This window comes from Musca domestica, unplaced genomic scaffold (genome assembly GCF_030504385.1).
Source record: "Musca domestica strain aabys unplaced genomic scaffold, Musca_domestica.polishedcontigs.V.1.1 275, whole genome shotgun sequence".
Taxonomy (NCBI): Eukaryota; Metazoa; Arthropoda; class Insecta; order Diptera; family Muscidae; genus Musca; species Musca domestica.
This window is the reverse complement of record NW_026712291.1, coordinates 288,314-301,122: the sequence shown is the minus strand read 5'-3', so window position 1 is coordinate 301,122 and position 12,809 is coordinate 288,314. Positions and strand designations below refer to the sequence as shown.

General features: G+C 35.1%; 1 protein-coding gene across 2 annotated transcripts in view; it reads right to left on the bottom strand.

The window, feature by feature from the left end:
• Positions 1 to 1,001: 1,001 nt before the first annotated feature.
• Positions 1,002 to 12,809, bottom strand: part of LOC101893383 (protein O-mannosyl-transferase 2) — a 136,475-nt gene continuing 124,667 nt past the window's right edge. For both annotated transcript variants that reach the window (XM_059124300.1, XM_059124301.1), the window contains 6 exons: positions 9,364 to 9,564; positions 8,965 to 9,205; positions 1,824 to 1,972; positions 1,539 to 1,764; positions 1,336 to 1,482; positions 1,002 to 1,077 (listed from right to left, as the gene is read on the bottom strand). In XM_059124300.1, coding sequence (XP_058980283.1) covers positions 1,016 to 1,077; positions 1,336 to 1,482; positions 1,539 to 1,764; positions 1,824 to 1,972; positions 8,965 to 9,205; positions 9,364 to 9,564 — 1,026 coding nt within the window. In that variant the 3' untranslated portion in view covers positions 1,002 to 1,015. The remainder of the gene's footprint in view (positions 1,078 to 1,335; positions 1,483 to 1,538; positions 1,765 to 1,823; positions 1,973 to 8,964; positions 9,206 to 9,363; positions 9,565 to 12,809) is intronic.

Below are 12,809 nucleotides of genomic sequence, written 5' to 3'. Positions count from 1 at the left end.
TACTCTGCCGCGTTTTACGCAGACGCCTGTTCGTTTTTTAATTGTCGATGTGATTTAGTTCGGCTATCTGTCGCTAGGTGTATTCGCACGTGGATTGTTTATAGTGATATTACTAACTACCACTAGGAGACAATTCCGTTAAATTAAATATCTGTATCCAAAAACTAGTGTAATGATATGAAGCGACCGTAGCGGTCATAAGGCTTAAGGCGATGGAAGATTGGATAAATAAAGGCCACGTGACATACATTTCAATAATTTTACAGGCAGATACCGAAAACAAATGTAGTTGCGTCATGTGAAACATTAAAGGTTAATGTACATAAAAGGATTTTTTTACTGGCTTAAGTCTTCGGCTGGCTTCTTCGTGGAGGAACAAAGGTGTTTTGGGTTGACTTAGTTCGATTTCGTCCCTAGACTCCTTTGTTCTTTTCCGAGGAAGCCAGCCGATTTCCTAAGCTAGTTAGAAAAGCGTTTTATGTATTCTCACCTTAACTCCTATCAGGGACTCGTGCAATGACAGATTCCAAAAATGCCCACTGAAACTGTTGTTACAAAGTTAGCTCAGCGCTCTGAGGGAGAGGCGGACTGAGACTTTTTAATACGATCCCTCAGGCGGAGGTCCGGGCGGTTGCAGAGTATATATACTGGCATAATGCCAACACGAGATCCCCTACCGTAAACGTCCTAAGAGTTGCCGTCTTCTTTCAATAATATCCCTTCTAGAGCGCACAACAGACCCTAAACCAGTTAAGTCCACCAGGACATGTAGAGATTGTTTTTTTTTTTTTTTTTTTTTTTTGTTCAACCTAACGTAATCTAGCTATAAGGTGAAGCAATAATAAAGTATCAGTTTTAGCATTATTTAATTTGAAAGAAAAAATATACTTTTGGTGAACCCAAAAGTAATTTCATTTTCGGAACATTCAGCAGTTAAAGTTATCTTATTTTCTGTCGGGGAAAGATATTGAGACCACACGAAAGAATTTAATAATATAAAATTGCTATTTATTTTTTAAACATTCCGGGATATTTGATTCTCAAGTGTTAAGAAGATTATGTTATAAAATCCTTCACCTACAATGAAAATACCAGAAAGTTGTTTGTAGCATTTGAAAGATTTTCATGGTAGTCAAAATATATTAAATATATTGAATGGTCACATCGCCGTATATTAAAAAAAAAAAAAAAATAAACAATGAAAGGTAGATCGGTCGCATCATGTTGTATTTTCTACTTTTTCAGATATATTGTGCGCCAATATGGGCCCAAAAATATTAGAAGTAGGCCGCGCGCTTTGGTACTATGTTTATTTTATGTAGTTTTTTTACTTACCTGTAAGCATTGAATTGAATATTAAAGCAGGAAAATAATGATGGAAGTACAACACTCGACCCATTATCCAAAAGGGAAAATAATGCATTGCCCATCCAATATATAACCAGATAGCAGCATACATATGTGTCTGCTCGCTGACTTTATCTGCAATTAAAGGCATTTATAAAAATTATCACCATGCCATACCATGAACATGATACCTTCAGGTGCACAAAATTTATATGGAATGTTTTCAATATCCCTATTACAGTTTTTGTGCTTTATTCTGTTCTGTGCAACTTGTAGTTTGCCCTCTAGTCGCCTTCGTTTTATTGCATTTCTTGAAAATATAAACACAAATAAAACCAAAAATAAAAGATTGGTCCACCAGATTATAGGATTGCCCAACAAATAAATGCGATATTCATTTCCTGAAAAATATTGTCCCTAAACATTGGAAATAAATTAGTAGTTACATATTATATGCTATAATCTAAGAATCTAACCTTGTAGTTTATTGGCCACTGCCACGGTCTACTTGTGGATTCTCCTTCCTTCGGTTTAAGACCAGCGTTTCCCTGGAACATTACAGCGTGTGATTCCAAGAATGTAGAAAAAAATCCAGGCGCATACACGCTAAAACTTTCAGGTGGTACTGCAAAAAAAATAACAATAGTTAGCATGTTATTTCCAGTAAATAGAATTAATTATTTTTTATCGTACACAAAAATTGAAAATGCATAAAAACATTATTTTCTTATTTTTAAGTTAGAATTACATTTTGTTAAATGATCTACGTCCGCTTAGCACGTACTATAGAGAGATTTTCTTGGACTAAAAGTTGCCTACAATTCCCCTTGGAGCTTACGTTCACAGAGCTCGAACCGTAGGCAGCTAAGTGATTCCCGGGATATTTTTTGCTTGTACGTTAGTGTTGTGTATGCCCTCCAAGCAATGGCATAGCAGCAATGAATAGGTCTAGTTTTGTAAATCAATCTTAATTCGGGTTCAAAATATAAAAAAGATCACCAAATCGTAATTAACATTGGCATAATTGCAATTGGTATAAAATTAAGTGCATTTAACTATTTTTGGCAAACTTATTATCCGAATTTCCAAAAGACCCTTTGGTTCGTCTTTCCAATACAACATCATAGACCTCTACTTCCAAATTTCAGATTTCCAACTACTATTCCCAAATACTAAATTTAATTCCATTTTATACTCTTCGTACTTAGGACTTATTGCCCAAACCACCTTGAAATATACACACTAACAGTGACCTTAATACCAAATTTCAACCACTATCTTTTACCCAATATCAATTTATCATTTAGTACTTTTCGTATACTTGTAGTACACATTTCCACAACCACCTCTTTATTTATACCCTTCCCATTTACCCAAAACCAAATTGTAACAAATTTAGTACAATTCTTACACTTCCAAAACCTAAAATCTTTCGAATTTGTAAATACTCTTTGGTTAAGCTATCGTTCGCAACATCAATGACCCCCATTCCAAGTTTCAGATTCTCAGTTCTATCCATTCCGCAAATACCAAATTTAACACCATTTAGTACTGTTCGTACGTGTTTTAGTGAATATTTCCACAACCAAACCCATATCTCAACCCCAACTCACAAAGAGTGACATCAATATTAACATTTCAAAATTCCCAAATTGTACCAAAGTTAGTATCATTTCGTAAAGTTCTTATTACACTTATATTTCGAAAAATCCAGTTTTTTCGGCCATATACACCATTGATCTACATGCAAAATTTCGAGATTCTAGCTTCAGTCTTTTCGCATGGGCCTTGATGAAACAGTCAGTCAGTCATCACTCAATTATTTTATATGCATAGATTATGAAATAAAAATTAAATAATAAATTCAATAACAGTTTATCAATAAAAATAACCGGATTCAAAATTCCAACGCGTTCCATTTCAAACTACAAATGCCAGTGAATCGATTTGGGGATATACCAAAGCGTGAACCTTCATATGCATTTTCCGCTACAAAATTTTTCTTTCAAGTACCAAATTTAAAACAATTCCTCCGAGAAGTGTGCTTAAAGTCACCAAAATGCTAATTATTAGAACACTTTCAAATATTTGAAAGTGTTACAAAAGGAATAATTTTTTTATATAGTCCCCTTTCGATGGTGGAGAGTGCAAACATTTTATATTACTTTCTGTTTGAAATTTAAATTGAGCAGGAGACAAATATGTAGGAATTTAAACAAATAATTATGACATAATTAAATAATTGTCAAAATTAAACTCCATGAAATGCTTATTGGCTTCAAAAAGTTCATAAAAAATTAAATTAATTATAAAAAAAAATTTTAACTTTAAACTTTTCTTAGATATATGTGAAGAGTTCGGTTCGGTAGGCACGTTTTCATATAGCCCCCATCTAACGGTACCTCCCGGTATTCGGTATTTTGATGATTTTAGCGACATGATTCACCGGAATTGTTTCAAATTTGGTATTTGAAGTTCGTAATGGATACCACAGCCTATGACAGAAAATTGTCTATGCAAGTCCACGTCTTCGTGTAGCCACCATATAACGGCACCTCTCAAGCATTTGGATGATTTTAGCGTCATTATTCAACTATCTAATGTCGTATTGGCAGATCCTTAATTGTTTAATTTGAGTCCAGTTGATATTGTAATAGGGGCAGACTTGTACCCTAGAATTATTAAAGATCAAAGCTTTCGCTTGCTAAAAATACCATTTTTGGTTGATTTGTAACTGGACCAATTACGTATCGAGAAAATAGCTAATTTGACAATACTTAAAGTATTTTGCGGTTATCTCTTTTCGATAAAAAAATAAATAACAAGTAAGCAAAGGCTACAGTCGAGCGGGACCGACCGTTGAATACCCTACAACACTATAATAAATGATACAGTTTATATATGCGAGATACTCGAAAGAATTCCACAAGATATTGTGACAAATAATAAAAGAAAACCATCAGGTTCCGTTCTCTAATTTTCGAATAATAGTAACTTAAACTAATTTGTCATTTCCAATTTATTGGTAGATGTTGCACGAAAATGGTCTTCAAAAATCTGGAACCAATATTTCCCAAAGACCAATAATCTCTCAGAAGTGGCAAAAGATTAACATTTATTATTGGTTTTTGACTAAAACGCATCTATATGAGTTATAGACATTTGACTATATTCTTCAACGAAATAGTCAGAAGTGCGTCTTTCCTGTATTTGTGAATTCTCCAAAAAGTCACACGAATGGACATTTTCGTATTTTGTCTACAAAAGTTGGCAAACTATTTCACACAATGAATATTTTTGGATGGATGCAATGTCCGGTAACCCCCATTCAAATGTGCGTAAGGATCGAGCGATAATTACGACCTCCTGACAATTTTGCAGTTTTTTGGTCCATTTCAACCCCTAAATATATGGCGATCATCTCCAAAAAGAGTAGGCTTCTATTCTGGCCCTCATCTTATCCCCATGCAAAATTTCGTAAGGATCGGGCCATAAATGCGATCTGTATATGATATTCTGATGTCATAACTACTTAGTTTTGTTAGCTGTAGAAATATTACCAAATGTTTAATTCAAAATGAAAATATGCCAAAAATATGACAAAATTGAAAAAATATGAGAAACTTTTACAAAATCAATATTTTCATCTTTAGAGAGATATTTTTATTCGATTTTTTTAGACGTTTTTTCTTTCCTGCCAAGAGCCCATTCTGAATTAATGAGAACTGTTGAAATCAGTTCAGCCGTTCTCGACATATAAGAGATCTTTCAAGCATATCTTCTTTGATAAACATATATATCGCACATATTTTGCTATATATCCGATTTGTTGGATGTTAACATCAATGTAAAGGTCAGAAGTAACCTTGTCATGGCTTTGTGATTTCGCCGAGATTTAAAATATTCGCGGTTTAATGAAAAATGTTGAATTTTTTCAACACAAAATATATGGTCTATTTTACCCGCTAAATATTATCCGATGACCTCGCAAATTGGTAGGCTTCTTCCCCGTCCTAAACTCTAGCTACATGCGAAATTCCGCGTCGATTGGTCTATAATTGCGACCTGTATAGCTACTGCAAAATCCGACATTTTTTCAGTATTTGGTCCATTTCAAACCCTACACATTTGGCGATCATCTCAAAAAGAAATAGGGTTCTATTCTGGCCCAACTCAGACCTCCATTCCAAATTTCGTGAAGATCGGACCATAATTGCGACCTGTAGAGTGATTACAAATTAACATGGACAGACGGACAGACGGACAGACGGACAGACGGACGGACGGACATACATAGCTAGATCGACTCAGCTCGGCGAGCTAGGATGATCCATATATACTTTCCTATATGGGAAACCAATATTTCGTGGTGTTACATAATTTTTGGCCCAATCAAACTTATAATACCCCCAACACATAGTGTTGTAGGGTATAAAAATAAAGTGGACTCAAATGTACTTGTTTTCTTTTTATTTGGACCAAATCAGTCACTGCGGATTTCACATACTCCGTTTCCATAAAAAAATCCGTAACTACGGATTTTTTTATTACATTGAGAAAATAGTCCATAACTTATTTTGAATTGAAAAACACTTCACAGCCCGAAACCATGACTGTGATATCTAGGCAGCTTGGAATAATCAATTCGTTTATCGTTTACTTTCGAAACTGCTCACATCCTGCACGGTACCATCATTATATTTATTCATATCATTATATTTTTCAACTCAATTTATATTTTAACACCACCCCAGTGTGCTGTGTGTGTTCGTGTGTAATTACTTAAGTAAATCTCAATAAAGAAAGCATCATTATATTTTGATTAAGAAACTAAAACTTTTGCGTTTTGTATTTTTTCTTCCTCTTTTTATCTTAAAAGATTCACCCAAACTTCCCAGTCTATAGAGGGTTGTTGAATATATCTACCTATTCTTAAATTAAACAAGTAAAATATAACATTGGCCAAAAATTCTGTTAAAATCTTAAAATATAGCCGTTATATTGGGGTCTATACGAAGACGTGGCCCTGCATTGGCAACTTTTGTCATAAGTCGGAGAATAATATAGCTAAAATCATAAAAATACCGAATATAGGGAGGTACTGATATATGGGGCCTAAACGAGGGTCTGGACCTGCATAGACAATTTTCTGTCGTAGACTGTATTTCCCATTACGAACTCTAAATACAAAATTTGAAACAACTCCGGTGAATAACGTCCTTGAAATTGTCAAAATACGATATTTGATAAAAATTGGTATTTATAGCTCATAGTGGGTTCTAAACCGGTGGCAGAACATTAAATATTTAGTTCTACGTTTTCCTATAGCGCACATATAACGATTCCCTCGATATTCGGAATTTTGAAAGTTCTCTCAGATACGGCATGCGTACACCTGTTTTAATTGCGATTTGACACCTAACCAAATTGCTAATACATTACTCATTACTCTTGTTTAAGTTTCATTACAAAAGACTTTATTATGTAATTGCGAAACAATCGGATACAATTGACTAATGCTATTGTGAGACTACACGATACAGATCCTCCTTAAAAAGTATTAGCACATTCCGTAACTATATATGTATCTTTCAATGGAATCACTTCGTCTGAGTCAGAATATGCGATTAAGTCTTCATTTCCATTTTTAGAGAATGTTATTTTTTCCCTCCAAATATCTAAAAACTCTTTCAACTGCACTCCAATGATAAATGTAGTAAGCGCATTTGCTGCTTGAGTTGTTGATATGGAATTTCGGACATTTATTTGATTTCTTCATCTGTTTGGGGGACGTATCTTTCTAATAAATCGTATCTTCGTACCCATTGGCTTTAAACATGATTACAATATTCCATATTAAATGTCTTCAACATTTAATTGGAGATTATCAGATTCAAAAAAATACCGGAGCAAAGTTTTGCTTCTCTCAAGAAATATATTTTAAAGGGCGAGAAAAGTCATCTTGCGTTCTTTTCGTGGTATCGTCTTTGGACCTAAACAATCCCAATCATCATTTATCAATTGTTCAATATATAAGTTGTGTTTGGTCGCTAGATCCATAAGAAATCTTTTCGGAGTAATTTTTGGCGTATGTCCTATAATATACGCACAACGTTATGTCACGGCTCCTTTTTACGGGGACATCAGTTTCGTAACATGAATCCTCTTCACTTTTCAAAGCAAACAAGCTATATATTCTTTGCAAGAACAGATTATTCCATCGCCTTTTTCCATTAAACATGTTTTCGTTATTGCAATTTGGAACAAAAAATGTATATGCTCCAGAGTTTCTATTTATAGATAATACACGTTCTCTGTTTTATTCATGGAATTCATCGAAACAAATATGTATTTATTTTAAAAGGAGTTAAAGTCGAAATTGAAATCGACAACTTAGTTCACAAACAAAAACCAGTAAAAAAGTCCTGTATTTGATATATTTCCCTGAATATCGTTGTTACGGATAGCATATTACGGCTGTGGGTAACAAATACAACAAATCGGATGAACAATATATATGGGAACTGAACCGATCTTCACCAAATTTGGCATACCTTCTAGACTCAATTCGGTCGTATGTGCCAAATTTCATTCCATTTGGGCAAATATTAGACGTTTGGTGCACAATAAAAGGTAAATCGGACGAAGTTATATATGGGAGCTATATCCAAATCTGAACCGATCTCGATAAAATTTAGCAAAGTTATTTCTGAGCTGCATTTGATATATTTTCCCAAATATTGTTTTAACAGAGTGCATATTACGGCTGCGGAGGACAAAAATAACAAATCGGATGAACAATATATATAAGAGCTATAGCTATATCTGAACCGATTTCGATCAAATTTAGCATACTTATTTGCAGGCCTAATTTGGTTGCATGTGCAAAATTCCATACTATTAGGGCTGATATTACATGTTTGGTGCACAATAAAAAGCAAATCGGACGAAGATATATATGGGAGCTATATTCAAATGTTTACCGATTATCTCCAATTTCAATAGGGCTCGTCCTTGGGCCAAACAAATGTTGTTTGGAAAATTTCATCTCAATCGGATAATAAATGCGACCTGCATTTCGTTCACAAGAATATACGGACAGACGGACTGACATGCATAAATCAACTCAGAAAGTAATTCTATGGAGATCCTCAAAAGTAACTATGGGACTATCTCGCTTCCTTCTCCATGTTACAAACAAATGTACAAAGACATAATACCCTTACCACTATGTGGTGTAGGGTACAACAAATGCACAAAGACATAATACTCTTACCACTATGTGGTGTAGGGTATAATGATAAAATTTATAAACCGTATGATTGTCAATTACACTGTATTAAATACACACCAAATTTGCTGTAAATTGTAGTTTTAAATTCTTAGATACCAGTTGAGATCTCGATTTAAGCCTAAGATGTGGCACAGGCCCCATATATCGGTACATACCGAAACTAAATATTTTAATAATGTTGACAATATTTTCATCATTTATGTCAATGCTGTACAGAGCTGCCAGATGGCAACTGTTAAAAGTAAATACTTCCGGGAGATAATTAAAAAACAAGGTAGATATATACAGCGATAGCAAAAAGAATTCGTGAATTCATTACTTACAATTGTTGTGCTTATTTTCTTCAATATTCCAATTTGCGTTAGAGTCGCGTACATTAGAATTGCATGTTACTTCTTGCTGCTCAAATCCCCATTTTGGCAGTTGTTTCCCAGATGACGACAAGGCACAGCCTTGTAAGTAATGAATAAGCATAAACTTAGTTGTAACTGTATTTACAACGTCATTGGGTTTGCCTCCAATAATTATAATTTTCCAAATATCATTTATATCGCCAATACCATTCTGTAAAATGTTGGATATATACATAATTAGGAAAATGTTCATACATCTAAATATATATATATATATATATATATATATATATATATATATATATATATATATATATATATATATATTTATATATATATATATATATATATTTATATATATATACATACCTCTCCGTAGCCGGTCACCTGCATTTGTGTTTTTGATATCGGAGCAGGTTCGTCGTGTGAATGAAGATTGCGTCTAGTTTGCAAGTGTTCTAGACGCACTAGATCTCCATGTTTTAGGAACACTACATCTTTTGTAAATTCCTTGTCATGGGGTTTTATGATCCAGACGTTATTTTCATCCTTATGGGTATATGATGTCACCTATATATATTTCATAGAAAGGTCAAAAAGAGTATTCATCGCAAAATAGGCATTATAAGATATGTGTATGGCTTGAGATGATAAAAACCGTTTTATATTGGTGACAGGACATCAGGAACGTATTAACTTTTAAAATTTTAATTAAAAGAATATCTACGTAACTCTACAGAACAATAATTCTTTGAATAATTTTGTTATAACCATTATTTTTTTTTGCTTTTATTTAACCAAAATATATGTTTTCTATATATGTACAAATTATTCCAGTGACAGCTCATTATATTGTTTACAAGCGTTATTCGTGACGGAATTCAAGCGTAATAGTGTGATTTCTTTATATTTGGCTGGAAAACCACAAGTGGCTATCATAAAAGTACTCCAGCATTTAAATGTAAATAAATCTTTTGTGTCTCATACCATCGCTCGTTACCGTGATACTGGTAGAGTAGCCCGACGTCAAGGAAGTGGACGGAAGAAAACAGCAACATCAGTAGAAATGGTTCGAAAAGAAGCGAAAGGCGATTTGACCGAAACTCGCGTCGCAGTGGCCGAAAAATGGCTTGTGTGCTGAACATATCGCAATATTCCATTCGGCAAGTATTGAATAAGTAAAAAACATTAAGTTCGGCCGGGCCAAACTTTTAATACCCTCCACCTTAGGGTACAAGAAACATTAGAAGAAATGTGGCAAAAGCCATTAAAATGCCGAATATCGGGAGGTACCGTTATATGGGGGCTACACCAAAACGTGGACCTATAATTACAATGTTTCGCCACACTAACTAGGACCCATTATGACCCACAAATACCAATTTTTAGAGAAAACAGCGAAAAAATGTGGCAAAAAACCATCAAAATACCGAATATCGGGAGGTACTGTTATATGGGGGCTATACCAAATCATGGACCCATACATGCAATGTTTCGCCACCGGAGCTAGAACCCATTATGACCAACAAATACAAATTTTCAGACAAATCCGTGAAAAAATGCTGCAAAAATTATCAAATTACCGAATATCGGGAGGTACCGTTATATGGGGGCTATACCAAATCATGGACCCACACATGCAATGTTTCGCCACCGGAGCTGGAAACCATTATGACCTACAAATACCAATTTTTAGACAAATCCGTGAAAATGTGACAAAAAAAAACTGAAATACCGAATATCGGGAGGTACCCTTATATGGGGGCTATACCACAACGTGGACCTATACATGCAATGTTTTGCCACACCAGAACTATACCAGAACGTGGACCGATATATCTCATTTTCAATACCAACCATCCTAGACACTGCTAAATTTTGGCGCTCTACGTCAAATAGTGTGGGCTGTATCGTGATTTCAATAGAGAGACAGACGGACATCGTTAAATCGACTTAGAATTTTATGCTGATTATGAATATATGTACTTTATGGGGTCTAAGACGAATATTTAAGGATGTTACAAACGGAATGACAAAGTTAATATACCCTCCTTTCCAATGTGGAGGGTATAAAAATGAGCTCGGGGTAAAGACATTGAAATTCCAAAAAAGTGCAAGAACTTACATAGCAACAGAAAGAAAATAAACTCAAAAGAGCTAAAGAGTTATCCAGCAGTTTGTAAACGAACAAAATGATCGCGTTTACTTGCCAAAGAGGTCAACTGAAAATGTGCACCTTCGCTTGGCCACCAGAACATAAGCTCTCCGCTCGTATTAATCGAGCGTGGCATCAGAATAAATGCCGAATACAGGAATCAGCACCATCGCACTCAGCACGCGCCACCCAAGAGTGGTTACAAAATGAGGTTCCTCGCTTCATTTCCAGCGCACAATGACCACCAAAATCTCCGGATACCAATCCGTTGGACTATTGTGTCTGGAGTATTTTAGAAAGCAAGGTTGGCACTAAAAAATACAAAAGTGTCGATCACCTCAAGCAAGCGCTTCGCCGGGAATGGGCCAAAATACCGCAGAACAACATTCGGGTAGCGTGTGACGGTTTCATAGGCCGTTTGAAGACCAATTCGATTTTTTTTGCTACGGCATTACTCTTTTTATGTATCCTGTCTATAAATTGTGTTTACAACTCCGGTCATCAATTTAAATGTGCCACCATTTGCCACATTAAGTAGGCTTCAACACAACTCAATCAATGACATTTTATTTTTGATTCGAATGAAAAACTAATATTTACGTATCTGTCAAAAGTCTGTATATTCAAAATAAAACATTAAAATGAATTAGATACAAGTCGGTTACTCTCAGAAAAAATTGTAATCAGATGAGAGCTCTGCAATGTATTTTTCTTGTACCATGATAATCGATTGCTTATTAGAAGGTTCTGGAACACACAGTATTTACTCATTCATGCAAGATATGCAAGTTAACACGGCCACTCTCCCTGCAGCGCGTGTAGATTTGCTGACATTGCACACGCGCTGCATTTGTGCAATCGCCCAACTATTCTTTGGCTGCGCGTGTACTTTTGGTTGCGCGTGTACTTTTGGCTGACCATGCACACGCGACTCATTGTCATTGACACCACCCCAATTACCATTGCATACCTGCCGACTAAGCAGAGGCCATCGTGGGAACTACGGGCGACTGCTGGCGCGCTGTCGCTTACCTTAGAATAAGTAGAATGTAATTTAGTTAGTCTTCAATTCACATTGAAAAGGAACAGTCAATAAATCGATTGTATTTGGATATTAAATCAAACGAGTGTAATCATTTAAATCCTGCCGCTGTCGGTGCGGCAGGAACATTTTTTTGAGCGAGGTCCTTCCGACCTCGTTAAGTGGCGCCCGAGCAGGGACTCACAGTTATTGTGGGTCTGTGTTCCACAGAGAGAAAAATGAAAGGAAAAAAGGAGAAATAGACAAAAGAAACAGTTATTAAATAACAATGAAAATTGAAATAAATTGAATGCTACACAGTCCGCGTGGAGACAGAAGTGAACAAATTGCATGAAGAATATTTAGTGACTGAAAATTAACAAGAAATATTGAGTCTATAGTGACTTTAAAGTGAATACTATAGTGATAACTCTGAATAAAGAAGATGGAAAATAAGAATAAAGATTATGAAAACAAAAAGGATAATGGCAAAACTGGTGGACTGTCACAATATTGTGAAGTCAAGGTTCGACTCCTTGCCATACCTGAAATAGCACAAGATAAGAGAAAAGGATAATGGCAAAACTGGTGGACTATCACAATATTGTGAAGTCAAGGTTCGACTCCTTGCCATACCTG